The sequence below is a fragment of the Bombina bombina genome, chromosome 2, assembly GCF_027579735.1.
Source record: "Bombina bombina isolate aBomBom1 chromosome 2, aBomBom1.pri, whole genome shotgun sequence".
Lineage (NCBI taxonomy): Eukaryota > Metazoa > Chordata > Amphibia > Anura > Bombinatoridae > Bombina > Bombina bombina.
The window spans coordinates 1243593625-1243610385 of NC_069500.1; the positions used below are offsets into that span (position 1 = coordinate 1243593625).

Below are 16761 nucleotides of genomic sequence, written 5' to 3' on the forward strand. Positions count from 1 at the left end.
CAAGAAGGGCATTGCTATGCATTGGAGATCTTACTGGCACTGCACAATATTACTTTGAGACCTACTATAAAAAGGCACATATAAGAAATATATGATAACTACTTGGGTATATTAAAGGCCTCCCTTTTACTTATATGACAATTGGCTACATGTATTTTATATATTTACTTACTCTCAACTTCACATTTATGACAACCTCACATTTATGACAGCCTCACTAGAAGCTGTGCTCAGTATTAATAATGGTCATCACCCACATTATTGCATATTACTGCCTAAAATGATCCTAACAAAAAATGGAAAGTCCATTAAATGTGTCTCTGAATGTTACATCTAAGAAACAACTACATGCTGTAACTAGATTTTCCAAACATTTCTATGACTTACCCACCAGATATCCAATAATTTTGTCTGCATGAAAATAAATGTTCTTTAAAGCATTATTTTGTTTTTCTTTTAATGGAGTTTAAACACTACCATATTGTGTCTCTCTCCACTTTTTGTTTTCGGATTATTTATATAATTATATATACAGTATATATTTTATTATACCTTGTTTTCTTGTGTATGAATCTGCAATCTATATGTGAGAATTATAAATATATTATTGGAGTGCAGTTCCAGCTGTGTCTATAGTAGTTCACTGGCCAGTAATCAGCCATTTTAATGTCCTGGATAAATCTTATTATTTAAATAAATATTCTAATATAAATTATGATCTTCTAGAGTATATAGAGTCATATAAATATATAGCAAATTGTATGTGAATATAGGCTTTTTAAAACTTCATTAAGTTGAGTGCTGTGAATTTCCTATGTGATTTTGTTGGAGTAGATAGAATAAAATATGTGAAAATAAAAACAAAACAAAAAAAACCCCGACATTTCGGTCACAAACTGACCATGTTGCAGGGAAGAGTACCCATAAAAGGATTAAATATCTTCAGACACAGTCTTCGCACATCCTCCATTGACAGAGGCAAAGAGAATGACTGGGGATTATGGGTAAGGGAAGTTACACTTAACAGCTTTGCTGGAGTGCTCTTTGCCTCCTCCTGCTGATCAGGAGCTGGAATCTCCCACTAGTAATTGGAATGATGTTGTGGACTCTCCATGCCATAGGAAAGAAATTATTTTAAAATACTTCCCAGTAATTTAAACCTTTTTTATGCAATCTATTTTTACTTAATTAGCCCTTTTAGGATATGCACAGATCTCAACCTGTTTTACGGCACTTTAAGCTAAGAATGCACTACCCAGTGGTTTCTACTCAAGCTAGGTTCAGAAGTAATTTGCAGAAACACTTTTTTTTCCACACAAAGGGTGGTTGATTCATTGAGTAATCTTCCATTAGAGAACAGACACCGTGTGTTTGCTAAGATCTAAACAAAAGCCTGGGCTGGATTAGAAGAAGAAAAAAAGTGTCTCTTTGGTATAACTACTATTTAGTGTTTATTTATACAATAAAGGGTTTTTAGTTGCTCCAGATCTGAATCCTACTGTTCTCTCATGCTAATCCTAGCCTACAGTCAGGCTTTCCTGTAAGCCTCCTTTTTAAAGGTGGAATTTCAGTTAAAGAAGACATTTTTCTTACCTGCAATACAAGTTTGTGATTAATGAAAAGCTCCAGGTTGCTGAGGTCATCTTTAAGATGAGGAGGAAATACAATCAAATCATGACAATGCTGGTCAGCAACATACGTAAGGCCTTCCAAATTTGAGGGTGATTTTACTTTTGTGAAGCCTTCAGTTTTCAGGGTATTAAACACCTCTGCGTCACTGTCAAAGATAAGAATCAAATTAAATATATCTGCAGTGACATTGAAGTCATTTTTATTTGTTATTTCTCAAAGAGGGTCATATTTAAAATGTATTACACTCTAGAAGCTTCCCACATTTTGCTTTTCTACCAGGTACCAAGAGGCTGGGGCACAGTCTGGCAGCCCAGGACAAGGCCAACTTGCCTGGTATAGACTAGAGAGTGTTTTTTTAACACTTTGTGTTGTTTTTCATAACCTTATTGGGAACATAGTAATATTGCAAAAAAGCGTATATCATCAAGTTTAACATTTAACAAATAAAAAAGAGATCCTAATTAAATGTTAATGACTTGCTAGCTATGACACTACTAGTGTATATTTTATCCTAGCAAGGACTACAACCATATACAGCAAAAGGTTTCCAATATTGTGATGGACTAAAGAAATCCTATATGATCACATATTGAAGCATTTGACATTACTTTGTTTTGGCGGTATTGATCCAAGCATAAAGTGGTATAGTTGAAGCTCTCTTTTCTTGTTTCCGTACTGCTTCTGGTAAAATATATTCAATGGCAGGAGCATCATACTTAATCCGACTTCTTGCTAGGGCAGCTGCTAGTTTAGTTCTAGAACTAAATAAAAAAACACAAACGGATTTTGAAGAAATGGTAAAACAATTAATGAAGACTTAATAAGCTGCATGAACTATTTATATTTAAAGATATGTGCTTTCAATACACGGCCTTCAATAATCATGTAGTGGGTTAAGGGCATGGCTGTTAAAGGGCCAGTAAAGTACAGAATTATATAACATTATCTTAGCAAAGTGCTTTTGAAAAACAAGACCCGCTTAGTAGAGCCTGGAGTTAACTACAACTTTGGAATAAAAAATCTCGCAATCTATTTGAATTAGAAAGCTGCCACTAAGATAATGTTATATAATTCTGCACTATGTGCAGAATTATATAACATTATTTTGTAAGTTTACTGGCCCTTTAAAGACACTCTTGCATGCTATAAACCAAATAACAAAAAACAGCATATAAAGACTCAGAGCTAAATTATTACCATTGTGTGATTGTTTCTGAGTGTTGGGATCTGAAAAGTCCATTTGCCATCTGCATCTGCTTGGTAAATGCCAACTAAATAAAGATATTTTTTTCACATTGTCACCTTTCAGTTATTTTTATATGTATAAAGTTAATCTTGCAGCTTCGCCTCAATGTATGTTTGAAATGCTTATGTAGCTGTGAGATGGTTCTATAATGATTTCACTTGAGTAGTCAAGTTTAGCTGCAAATCTGTGTGATTTGACAAATGTGTAAATACTATCTACATAACAATATTCACAGCAGAGCTACAGACATAAGACCATTCGTTTCCTATAATTGGGTCTTATACAAACATGCATGTTCTGAGCCACCTAGTCTTTAAAGGGATATGAAACTATTTTCTGATTCAGACAGATCATACCATTTTAAAAAAAAAAGTTTACAATTTACTTCTACTATCAAATTTGTGTTGAAGAGATACCTAGGTAGGGGTTTGGAGAACTATATGGCAGGAAATAGTGCTGCCATCTAGTGCTCTTGCAAATGGATAACATAATATAACGGCTTCCATATAGTGCTCCAGAAACATGTGCACTCCTGAGCTTACATTTGTCAGGGTATCCAAGTATTATTAATATATATACTGTATATGGTTGTTAAGATCAAAGGATTAATTACATATGAAACTAGTTGCATCAGTTTATTTACTGTAGATTGCAGCCCTCTATGCCAAAATGATGTTTGGCTGTATAACCCCCCCCGCCACTCTCTCATTCATCAAAAGAAATGTAGTCAAAGTTACATTAAAGGGACAGTATACACTCATTTTCATATAACTGCATGTAATAGACAATACTATAAAGAATAAGATTCACAGATACTGATATAAAAATCCAGTATAAAATGGTTTAAAAACTTACTTAGAAGCTTTCAGTTTAGCTCTGTTGAAAAGGTAGTTGGAAAGCCCACTGCAAGTGGAAAATAAGACACTACCCCCCCTCCCCCTTCTTTTGCATATGAAAAGACCCTTTACACAAACAGGAGCAAGCTGGAGAAGGTAGCTGACGGTATTCAAATAAAACTTTGGGGCTTGGTTAGGAGTCTGAAAATCAGAGCAATGTTATTTAAAAATAAGCAAAACTATACATTTTTAAAAAAAAAAAAAAACTTTATGGGCTTTATAAATAGATCATCTACAACACATTTATGCAAAGAAAAAATGAGTGTATAATGGCCCTTTAAGGAAGAACAAAAGGTTTAAAGCTTTATATAAGATAAAACCAGTGAACCATTTCAAGGTAAATATTAGCATTTTGGAACCTTCAGATGTGTAGATCCATATATGGCGTTTTCCTGCCCAAGATAAGAAATTAACTCACAGGCCCCTGTGGAGAATAGTCGGTTTGTCTGGGGAAATGGCTGAATCTACAAACATCTTCAAGGAATTGTAGCTTTTACCAACTACCTGTTAAATGATCCCCTGTTGAGCTCCATATACATCTTGCCCAGCCATGTGTCCCTGTCTGTTGAATCCACATCTATGCTGGCTAACAAAGAAACACGTCTACATTGTGACTCTCAAAATACACTGTTAAAATACAACTTGTATTTAGATTTCAAGTAAAATATACCTCAGTATTGTAGGAAAATATATATTTTAATGTATATGAGATTGTCTATTTGTATGATATTAAATATGAACACATGAATATGGGAGATTGTCTATGCCTAAGAAGGATAATATGGAAAGCTGAAAACCTAATAATCCAGATTTCAACATGTATTAACCTATGTATTTTTTTAAAAAAAACATAGGATGTTTTAAGGATTTAATATGGCCAATTTTAATAATCTATTTCTTTATTTTCCAGGCATATAACAAATACAAGTGTGGTTGTCCCAATAAGAGGTGTACTGAATATGAAATATGCTGTGGTTTCATATGAATAAAAGGAAATAACCAAATGCTATTTTTAAATGGATTTTAAGATAATAATTAGCAGTATAAATTGCTTATTAATATGATTATTACAAATATGCTTATGTCTGGTCTTGGAATGATCAGAGAAAGTGATACTGTGTGACCCATGTGTATTTTAAAATGTAACTTATTAATATAAGAAAGTATAGCATTTTAAACAAACATTTTTAAAGCAATGTTTTTACTGCATAGGAACAATTAAATTAAGCTGTTTGTTTGTCATGTTGCCCCCGGGGTTGTGATGCGAGAATTACAGTCAAAAGATTTGACTGTTAACAAAGATGTGTTTCCCTAGTAACCATGCATTGCCAGGGAACCAATGAAGGGCCTTACCAATTCACCATGATGGTACAGAACAAAAAGGGGTGGGGTTAGATCACATGATTTGACTCCAAGCATGGAGATACTCTGGGCTGGTCTTTTTCCTGCTAACTTGTGACTGATAATTGCTGCCTGGAACGTAGTCACTATAAGCAAAATTGGGCTACCTTTTCTTATCCACATTGCAAAATACTTCTTTTGTTTTTCTGAGGTGAATTGGACTTGATGAGAAATTCTGGAAGTTGAAATATTAATTGGGTACCTGGTAAAGTATATGAGGTTGCTAAATATAGGTAATATTTAAAACAAATCTATACATTGTCGCTGCAGTTAAATTACAACTGATAGATTTAAAGAGCATATTTGTATTTTAGACTCGTATTCATAGTCCTGTATAGTTTTAAGCTTGCCTTTTGTATGCTAAGTAATTTATCTTTGCAAATATATAAATATATTTTAGAATTTGTCTTAACTGTAGGTAATTAAGAACTTATTTCAGCATAGATAAATTGGCATTTAAACTGACTGTTTACATTAAGAATATATATACTTCTGGTGTTCTAATTAGAATTGTATTAGAATAATTTCTGGGTTAAATAACTTAATTGTACCAGTCTGAATGTTAGTGGCTTATATATTGGTATCCCATTGTGGCATTTTAGTGCAATTCAATTGTGAATAAGGTTAATAAATAAGGTAACTTTTATGATCTTTGCATAGCATATTATAACAATTTAAACTTGTACAGTATTGATTCCTGTCTGATTCTCTATAAATATAATTCAATGTGTCTATAAATTTTAACTAATAAAAAAGAACTTAGGAATTTATATTAATTTTATGGTTTTGTATATGCATTTTATTGGGGTTTTATTTTAAATAATAATTATTAAATATATTGTATTATAACCCGGCCATATACTGACATATTAGAAATCATTATTGAAAAAGAAAATATATATATATAAAAAAAAAATTGAAAAATGTATAAAATTTATAAAAAAAAATGTTATTAATTTTTCATATTTCAAAATTAAAGGGACACTAAACACAATTTTTTTCTTTCATGATTCTGATAGAGCATGCAATTTCTAAATAGCCCACGTAGTACTAATGTACGTAGGGGGTCTCCCCATAGTAATAGGGCAGATAAGAGATACTCCAGCCCCAGAAATAAGACTCCTAGGAAATCCCGAGATACATCTAATAAGGTATACAGGGAGTGCAGAATTATTAGGCAAGTTGTATTTTTGAGGATTCATTTTATTATTGAACAACAACCATGTTCTCAATGAACCCAAAAAACTCATTAATATCAAAGCTGAATAGTTTTGGAAGTAGTTTTTAGTTTGTTTTTAGTTTTAGCTATTTTAGGGGGATATCTGTGTGTGCAGGTGACTATTACTGTGCATAATTATTAGGCAACCTAACAAAAAACAAATATATACCCATTTCAATTATTTATTTTTACCAGTGAAACCAATATAACATCTCAACATTCACAAATATACATTTCTGACATTCAAAAACAAAACAAAAACAAATCAGTGACCAATATAGCCACCTTTCTTTGCAAGGACACTCAAAAGCCTGCCATCCATGGATTCTGTCAGTGTTTTGATCTGTTCACCATCAACATTACGTGCAGCAGCAACCACAGCCTCCCAGACACTGTTCAGAGAGGTGTTCTGTTTTCCCTCCTTGTAAATCTCACATTTGATGATGGACCACAGGTTCTCAATGGGGTTCAGATCAGGTGAACAAGGAGGCCATGTCATTAGATTTTCTTCTTTTATACTCTTTCTTGCCAGCCACGCTGTGGAGTACTTGGACGCGTGTGATGGAGCATTGTCCTGCATGAAAATCATGTTTTTCTTGAAGGATGCAGACTTCTTCCTGTACCACTGCTTGAAGAAGGTGTCTTCCAGAAACTGGCAGTAGGACTGGGAGTTGAGCTTGACTCCATCCTCAACCCGAAAAGGCCCCACAAGCTCATCTTTGATGATACCAGCCCAAACCAGTACTCCACCTCCACCTTGCTGGCGTCTGAGTCGGACTGGAGCTCTCTGCCCTTTACCAATCCAGCCACGGGCCCATCCATCTGGCCCCTCAAGACTCTCATTTCATCAGTCCATAAAACCTTAGAAAAATCAGTCTTGAGATATTTCTTGGCCCAGTCTTGACGTTTCAGCTTGTGTGTCTTGTTCAGTGGTGGTCTTGTTTCAGCCTTTCTTACCTTGGCCATGTCTCTGAGTATTGCACACCTTGTGCTTTTGGGCACTCCAGTGATGTTGCAGCTCTGAAATATGGCCAAACTGGTGGCAAGTGGCATCTTGGCAACTGCACGCTTGACTTTTCTCAGTTCATGGGCAGTTATTTTGCGCCTTGGTTTTTCCACACGCTTCTTGCAACCTTTTTGACTATTTTGAATGAAACGCTTGATTGTTCGATGATCACGCTTCAGAAGCTTTGCAATTTTAAGAGTGCTGCATCCCTCTGCAAGATATCTCACTATTTTTGACTTTTCTGAGCCTGTCAAGTCCTTCTTTTGACCCATTTTGCCAAAGGAAAGGAAGTTGCCTAATAATTATGCACACCTGATATAGGGTGTTGATGTCATTAGACCACACCCCTTCTCATTACAGAGATGCACATCACCTAATATGCTTAATTGGTAGTAGGCTTTCGAGCCTATACAGCTTGGAGTAAGACAACATGCATAAAGAGGATGATGTGGTCAAAATACTCATTTGCCTAATAATTCTGCACTCCCTGTATGACACCCCTAACATAATAATTACCTTCTTAAAATGCAGTACCTTAGTTCTCCAACAAGGGAACCAACTCTTTAATTGGCCACTTAGAGACCTTTGAAAATGCTTTATCTATAATGACTGTTACAAGTGAGCAGTCAAAAATTGAATTTCTGCCCTGGGTATTTGAAGGTAAATATCACAAATTCTTTGCTTCACTAAAGGATATGAATATTAATTCCTGGAATGAGACAAAACGGCAGTGCAGAAAAGAATTTGGGCAATATTGCACTAAAACTGCAGCAAAAATAGCTGTATGCGGTTTAAAATGTAGTGCAAATGAAAGCCCTACAGAATTCCTTTCTGTACTGAAAAATGCGTACAGTATGGCTGAAGATTATCCCCTATTTGAATGCCCAGAATTTGTGAATCTATTCTTCGAAGCATTACCCGCGCCCATCAAAGTTAAAGGGACACTGTAACCAAATTTTTTCTTTTGTAATTCAGAAAGAGCATGCGATTTTAAGCAACTTTCTAATTTACTCCTATTATCACATTTTCTTCATTCTCTTGCTATCATTATTTGAAAAAGAAGGCATCTAAGCTTTTTTTTTTGTTTCAGTACTCTGGACAGCACTTTTTTATTGGTGGATGGATTTATCCACCAATCAGCAAGGACAACCCAGGTTGTTCACCAAAAATGGGCCGGCATCTAAACTTACATTCTTGCATTTAATTTCAAATAAAGATACCAAGAGAATGAAGAAAATTTGATAATAGGAGTAAATTAGAAAGTTGCTTAAAATGTCATGCTCAATCTGAATCACGAAAGAAATTTTTTGGGTACAGTGTCCCTTTAATCTGATCAAAGTGAGTACAAAGATATACTCTATTCAGCAGTCTGGTGAACAGGGGGTTAAAAGGGAACCAAAATCCAGCCCCAAAATTGTGGGAGAACTAGGGTGTTACCAAGCCCCCTCAATTTGGAGTCTAAAAAGAAAACCTATGCAGAGGTGGCCCAAGAAAACAGGCCATCCCCAAGTTTTAACTCTGCCCCTCACCCAACACAGGCTGAGACGCAGAGAGATTATACCCAAATTGGGGGTCATACCCAGGTAAATAATTATCCCCAAATAAGTGAACGCCCACAAAATAATTGGTATCCCCGCAAAGGTAGATACAATAAGTGGCGAAAATACTCTCAGGGTAACCAGACAGCCCAAGTAAATAGTGCTCCCCAAAATACTAACGCTGAACAAGTTGAACCGCAAAGACAACCACGTCAAGATAGGAGAAACAGCTATGATTCTGAGGGGTCCCAAGGACCCAGGAATCAATACTCTGGGATATCAAAAAATCGATCCATGGGTAAAGATAGCTTGTCCATTCAAGTGGGCCAACTCAGCACACAAGTTAGTCAATTATATACACTATTTACTAATATGAGTCAAGCTTTTACGGCTCAGCAACCTAACAATCCTTTTTTAGGGGTACAGCCAGTGGCCAGCAGTGGGCCACAGGCACAGTCATAAATACTGCAGTATCACCTGAAAGAGAGGGGAGAGATATAGCAAATGAAATGATAAATGTCTATAATGGTACTAATCATGTTGTGTCCCCACAGACCGGAAACGGACGGATTAAGCTGTGATGACGAGCAACCTCGGCCTGAAAGTTTTAACAAATCTCTTCCTTTGCAGCATTCTCTTAACCTTATTTCCACAGATGCAGTACACAAGAACCCAATCAGCCCTACTATAGAGGACATGAATAGTAAGAAATAAGTTTCTTCTGCATCAGGTAACACGGCGGATTCAGGTAACACGTGGCGAAGCCCACAAGTGTGTAATCATGCCAATTTTATGTGTGAAATGGTAGAAACTGCAGGGAGATATTATGTATTAGCTGAGCTGCAGGATTCAGTCTCCAACCCTATCATGGGATTAATTGATACTGGGTCTCAGGCAACTATTTTATCCCACAGGTACTACACACAGCTAAATGAGCTAACACCCCACAAACCTAAAATAAAAAATTTGATGGTTCACTAATAGGTGTTGGGGGTGACTCTCTAAAAGTCTACGGTACTGCATGGTTAAAAGTGAGGCTGGGGAACAGGGTCATAAAACACCCTGTCATTATAGTGGATCTGCCAACTGATCGTTTAATTATTGGTAGTGATCTCCTGAAGCGATTAAGCACCATCATTGATTGCATAAATAATGTAATTTGGTCACAAGTAAAAAGGCCAATCAATTATGAGCAATCCGATATATCTCGCACCCGACATAAATTAATTTCAGGAATGACTCTGTACCTGAAATCACTATCTTACAAATAGATGATCAGACTCCTTTAAGTGGTTTTGATGGTAATACTTTTAAAATGTTGCCTGGAAAGATAGCGAATATTTCCTTAGATGGCGATGTATTAACCATATCTCTCCACAAGGGGGATCATAAAATCCCTAAGGGGGGAGGCCACGCTCAATACCTCGCAGGAATTGAGAGAGTTAAAAGGATCTATTTATCCCTATACAAGTGCATGACCTTAGGAAAACCAAGTATGCTAAATTGAACTTAAAACAGGAAGCTAGCTATATAAGCAAAGGCTTATTAGCGCAGATAGCTGAACCTAAAGGGATTAAATATCTTTCTCCCCAAGACCACTGTGTCCATGGCCTGGATGACAGGTTTGAAAGCTATAACATCACAGCTAAGTGCTTATTATCTATATCTATAGGTAATAAATCAGCAAAACACCTGTTTTCAGTTTTAAATACTCCCCATAATCAAATATACATTGTCAATGATCTCTTACATCGATATGCCATACAAATAGACTTAATATAAAAGTAATTCCTGAAGGAATAACTAGGAAAATGCGCGTATATAGAAATAATAATATGGTAATATGGTGTAAATATACTGTATATAGCTAAAAATATATATTCATTAATATAGTACACTTATTATGGTAATCAACCTTATACACTTTGCTGTGATATTCAAAATAACATATAAACAAGTATATGAAAAAATTATTCAAAAATATTCAAAAAAATAATAAATAATTAAATGTTCCAAAAAAATATTATTATAGTGTCCCAAAAATTTGTTTATAAAAATGATGGTGAAAAATAGGTCCCAAAATAACTGTGTGTGTCTCAAAAGAGAAAAGTCTCAAGTATAAATAAATGAAATACGTGAATATTCGGCAAGCTCCACTTGTGTCCCACGGTGTAATGGTTCGAGTGTCTAAAATGAAGCAAAAGACAAGGGGCGCCACATAGTGTAATTTGTATCAACAATGGAATATAGAAGGTAAAAGAAACTACTCACAAGGAGAGTTGCACCTTAAATGAATAAGATGCGCACAAGCAGGCTGACATTCAATATAGCAGTCAGTACGCTGGGGGTCCCCGTTAGTATTTTATCGTAGGATCTGGATCAGGATATTGCAGCATCAGTCTTCACGAGCTGGAAGCCGGGTGTGGGAGCCGGATCTGCGGGACGTCATATCAGCTGGCTGTTCAGTGTGCAATGTTGGGGTGGGCGGATCCTCCATGAAGCTCAAAACCGTCCTTGCGTTACCCTGCTCACTGCAGCGCTACAGTGAGCAGGGTAACGCGAGGACGGTTTTGAGCTCCGTGGAGAATCCGCCCACCCCAAACATTGCACACTGAACGGCCAGCTGATATGACATCCCGCAGATCCGGCTCCCACACCCGGCTTCCAGCTCGTGAAGACTGACGCTGCAATATCCTGATCCAGATCCTACGGGTAATACCAACGGGTACCCCCAGCGTACTGACTGCTGTATTGAATGTCAGCCTGCTTGTGAGCATCTTATTCGTTTAAGGTGCAACTCTCCTTGCGAGTAGTTTCTTTTACCTACTATATTCCATTGTCGATACAAATTACACTATGTGGTGCCCCTTGTCTTTTGCTTCATTTTATACAAATAGACTTGATTAACTCTTGCTTCTGGAGCAGGTTAAAGGGGGACCCTGAAGTATTTCAGGATGAAAACGCAGCCCTGAAATCAAACCAGCAAATGCCATATGCTGTGAATATGCAGGAGTTATAATTCCTGCCGCGGCTGATAGATTCCTCTTACCCATAGAATACAAAATCTGGGTATCACAATGGCCCATACTCCCATGGTAAATATAGGAACTCTTCCAATACATGTTATTGTGCATAACATGACCCCACAAGATGTAACCTTATCCAAGGGAACTACCATAGGATATGCGCTAAGTTATTACACTTTTGGATTCCAAAATAATGTAATTGGGCTAATACCTGAAGGATACTTAACTGAAGAACAATTAATAGAACAATCCTTTGCATCTATGCCAGAGGGACTATTTACAATTCAGTCTATTTATCCCTTCAGCTCAAAGGAAGGCATCTGTAAAATTGAAGTAGCCTCCCTGGTGTTTGATCAGCCAATCAAAGCACAAGAATACCCCAATACCCAGAGTCATGGGGGCAATGTAAATTATAATCAAGGGGTCCTCACCTCTAGGTTGGAAGAAGCCTATGAAATAGGACAGCCTGAAATCTTTCCAGGATTTCAGCAAATAGTCGAAGAGCAAATATCTTTAGCTAATGGTTGTTCCAGTGATGAGTGCCAACAGCTATGGGAACTCCTGATGGAGTACAAGGATATTTTTGCTAGGGATTCTTATGACTGTGGGACTACAGACTTGCACATTGCAAGAATCCAAACAGATCCCAATGTACCACCTGTCTTTGTTAAACAATACAGACTTCCTTTAGCCTCATATGATTCTCTTGTAGAAATCATAAGGAACTTGGAAGAAAGGGTTATTATTCGACAGGTGCACAGCTCTTATAACAATCCTATTCTAGGTGTTCTTAAGCCCAATGGACAATGGCGTTTGTGTGCTGACTTAAGACAGCTAAACAAACGAGTATACATGTCTGGCTGGCCTGTGCCATATATTGAACAGTGCCTAGCGCAGATGCAAGGATCCAGAATATTCACTGCCACTGATTGTGCATAGGGATAAGGTACATGAGGAGGACCAGTATAAGCTGGCATTCTCATTCCAAAAGGTCCAGTATGCATTCTAGAGACTTCCATTTGGATACATAAATTCAGGACATGAATTTGCTGTGTTCATGCATAAGGCTATGCCTGATGCACTGGAAAGGGGGACCTTATCATATGTTGATAATGTTTTAATCAAAAGCACAGACTTTGAAAAACACATCACAGAGCTTAAACACGTCCTCAGCCAACTTAAAAGAGCAGGTGTCAAATTATCCCTACAAAAAGCTCAATGGTGCCGCACTCGTGTAAGCTTCTTGGGACATGAAGTTATGTCTGAAGAGCTAAATCCTCAGAAGAAAAAGGTGGAAGCTATAGTAAATTCTAAAAACTCAACTAACTTAAAAGAATTGAGATCATTCCTGGGTATGACGAATTATTCTCACAAATTCATTGCTAATTATGCAGAATTAGCTAAACCACTACTACTTCTTCTAAAGAAGGAGGTGAAATGGCACTGGAGTGAGTCTCAAGAGACAGCCATCAAAGAGCTGAAGAGAAAACTCACTCAAGCACCTTGCTTAGCGTACCCTGAAGGGGGTAAACCTTTCTACTTAGAGACAGGTTACACAGGTATAAGCAGGAGTGCCGTTTTATACCAAAAAGCATGATAATTTAAACAAAGTCATTGCTTATGCGAGCAAAACTCTATCCCCAGTAGAAATAAAATTTAGCGATTGCGAAAAAGCCCTATTATCTACTGTATGGGCTCTACAAAATTTCCGCAGCTATATACAGGCCGAGAAAATTATTGTAGAAATGGGCCACCAGTCTTTGCTATATTTGCAAAGTGAGAGAATAAGAGATGGGAATTTGTCTAATAGCCGCATAACAGCGTGGACTCTTTCCTTACAAGGCTGGCCTTTAGAAATTCGCTACAAGCAGAATAAAAAGAATCCAGTCGCACAAGAGCTTGCTGAGCTCCACGACTGTACTGCTAATGATCCTGGGGAGGAATTATCAGAAGAAGATTTCCTGGAGGAACAATTGTTTTCCCCGTATAAGATATACAATGAGGACCATTGTCAAACATTACCTTGGGTATATGTTGATGGTTGTTCTTACCATGCCACTATTGATAATGAGCGCAGACTAGTCGCTGGCATTGTGTCAGGGTGCCAGGAATCAGACTGAGATGAGAAGTGCAAAAATAATCACACCTTTATTAATAGCAAAAAATAATAAAAAGTCCACAAGTCAAATAACAAGCCAGGAGTCATAACCAGAGCAGGTAGTCAGACGAGCCGAGTCAGGAGCCAAAGCGAATAGTCAGACGAGCCGGAATCAGCAACAAGGAAAACAGCAGAGTCAGGAACAAGCGAGGAATCAGGAACCAGGAAGGACGTCAGGCAGCCAGGTAATACACAGGAACTCTCACAAACAGGTCTGAGACAACGCAAAGGCAAAGCATACTGAACAGAGGCCCTTTAAATAATAAGTGATGACATCACAATTCTGAGACTGCATCCTGTCTCACATGGATGATGCACACCAGTCTGGCCATAAAAGGAAGTGCAGGAAATGAGCAGCATCCTCCACAATGCACCATAGTCAGGAAGAGAGGTGAGTAAAATGGCTGCCAGCAGCACATGGCAAACAAAGCAGGGAAAAAACCCTGACACATTGGTATAACTTGGGCAAATGGATTCCTAATATTTCTGTAGGTTTCAACATTGGACCAAGATCCAGTCAAGTTGCAGAACTCACTGCTGTTCTAAAAACCATTGAATTGGCTATTGAACAAAATATTCACGAATTTGTGATCATTACTGCCTCAAATTATGTGCATGACAGTTTTGTTGAATACCTGCTAACTTGGAAAAGGAATGGCATGCAGAAAAGTAACAACAAACCAGTCAAGCATGGCAAGTTGTTCTGCGAGATTGATAATCTGGTGGTATCCAATGATTTAACCATACACTGGAAGAAGACCAAGGGTCACTCCAGGGTTCTAGGTTCTGATAAGGAAGGCAATGATCTTGCAGATTCATTAGTCAAACAAGGAGCCATAACTGGAGAACTCCTTAATATCAACTACTTAATGGGTGCAATTCAGGTAGAAGCCATTACCAGAAACCAGGCTAAACAACAGAGTGAGCCTAACCTGGTACAATGGAGTCAGGATTCTCCTAGTGAGGACCTGATTGCTAGTCAAAAAGAAGACCCCATTGTAGGCATCCTCTATAAACACATAGAAGATTCTGAAAGCAACTCCATCTCAAAAGATGATTGCATTGGCAAGAAAGATCTTAGAATCTTAATGAAGTCCAGATCACAATTCAAGTTACAGGATGGTTGTTAATTAGAACCTCCAAAACTGGCATCCAGCAATGGGTAGTACCCACCAAGTTCAGTGGTCTCATGCTTCAACATGCCCATGATGCTCCCACATGTGGCCATAGTGGTGCCAGACTCACATATGAAATATTGCGTGACTACGCCTTTTGGCCACACATGTCGAAAGATGTTCAAACTTACTGTCAAGGTTGTTTAATCTGTCCACAGTTCCAACCCACTGCACCAACGCATAGAGCGCCATTGCAGAAAAGGGGGATGGTAATGCCATGGTCAGATATACAAATTGATTTAATTGGTCCAGTAACAAAGTCATCAAGAGGTAACAAATACATGTTAACAGTGACATGCATCAGTGCACCTAACAATAGTGCTGAAACATGCGTAGCATTGCTCATCAACCACGTATTTTCCAGTTTTGGTCTGCCCCAAAGAATCAAATCCGATCGAGAAACCCACATCACTAGTGAAGTGATCACCAAAATGTAAAAAAATACTAGGGGTTAAAAGAAAGCTCCATATTGCATATAGAGCTGCCTCAAGTGGTGGTGTAGAGCGTTACAACCAGTCCATTGTGAAAATCCTCAAAAAGTTTGTGAGTGAAACGGGTAAAGACTGGGATGTAAAACTACCCCTAGTCCTAATGGCATTAAGAGCAACTCTAAGTAGTGCTACCAAGATGTAGCTTTTAAACTGATGACTGGTAGAAAAATGGTTCTACCTCAGCATCTACTGTACCGTACATCAGACCAAAACTTGATTAACGGTGCCAATACACATCAATATGTGGAGAACCTAGGAAAGCACCTGCAATATGCCTTTGCATTTGCTCAAAGGAACTTAGAAAAGTACGCAACTGCCACTAAAACCTATTATGATCTCAAAATGTCCAAAAAGGAATATGAAATAAATGATACAGTTTATCTTTATAACTTTGGAAGAGATCAGGTTAAGGAGAAGAAATTTCTTCCATCATGGAAGGGTCCTTTTGTCATCACTGACAAAATATCTCCAGTTGCCTATAAAATTAGGATCCCTAAAAACGATACTATTATGGATAAATCATAGAGGGAGAATGAAATGCCATATCCCCAAATGCACTAAAGAAATGCTGTAGTTTAAGAGAGGCCTAACTAATGAGAAAAAGGGTTAAAAAATCACGGACTCTCTTCACAGAAGACTGTCTATGATGCATACTGTTTACACCCACCAAATACCACTGACTGTAAGCCAATTCAAATACATGTGTCCTACATCTATTTAAAATTGGAAGGGGGATTTATGTCAGGGTACCTGAGTATTATTAATAAATAAATATATATACATATATATATATATATATATATATATATATATATATATATATATAGTTGTTAAGACCACAGAAATAATTACATATGAAACTAGTTGCATCAGTTTATTTACTGTAAATTGCAGCCCTCTATGCCAAAATTATGTTTGGCTGTATAAACCAAGCCCCCTCCCCTCTCTCATTCATCAAAAGAAATGTTGTCAA

At 37.3% G+C, this 16761-nt stretch overlaps 1 protein-coding gene across 1 annotated transcript in view; it reads right to left on the minus strand.

The window, feature by feature from the left end:
• Window positions 1–16761, minus strand: part of NSUN7 (NOP2/Sun RNA methyltransferase family member 7) — a 340200-nt gene that overhangs the window by 242918 nt on the left and 80521 nt on the right. Inside the window, exons 4-5 of the mRNA XM_053704032.1 lie at window positions 2241–2393; window positions 1594–1777 (exon numbers count right to left, since the gene is read on the minus strand). Of these exons, the coding sequence (XP_053560007.1) occupies window positions 1594–1777; window positions 2241–2393 (337 nt within the window). The remainder of the gene's footprint in view (window positions 1–1593; window positions 1778–2240; window positions 2394–16761) is intronic.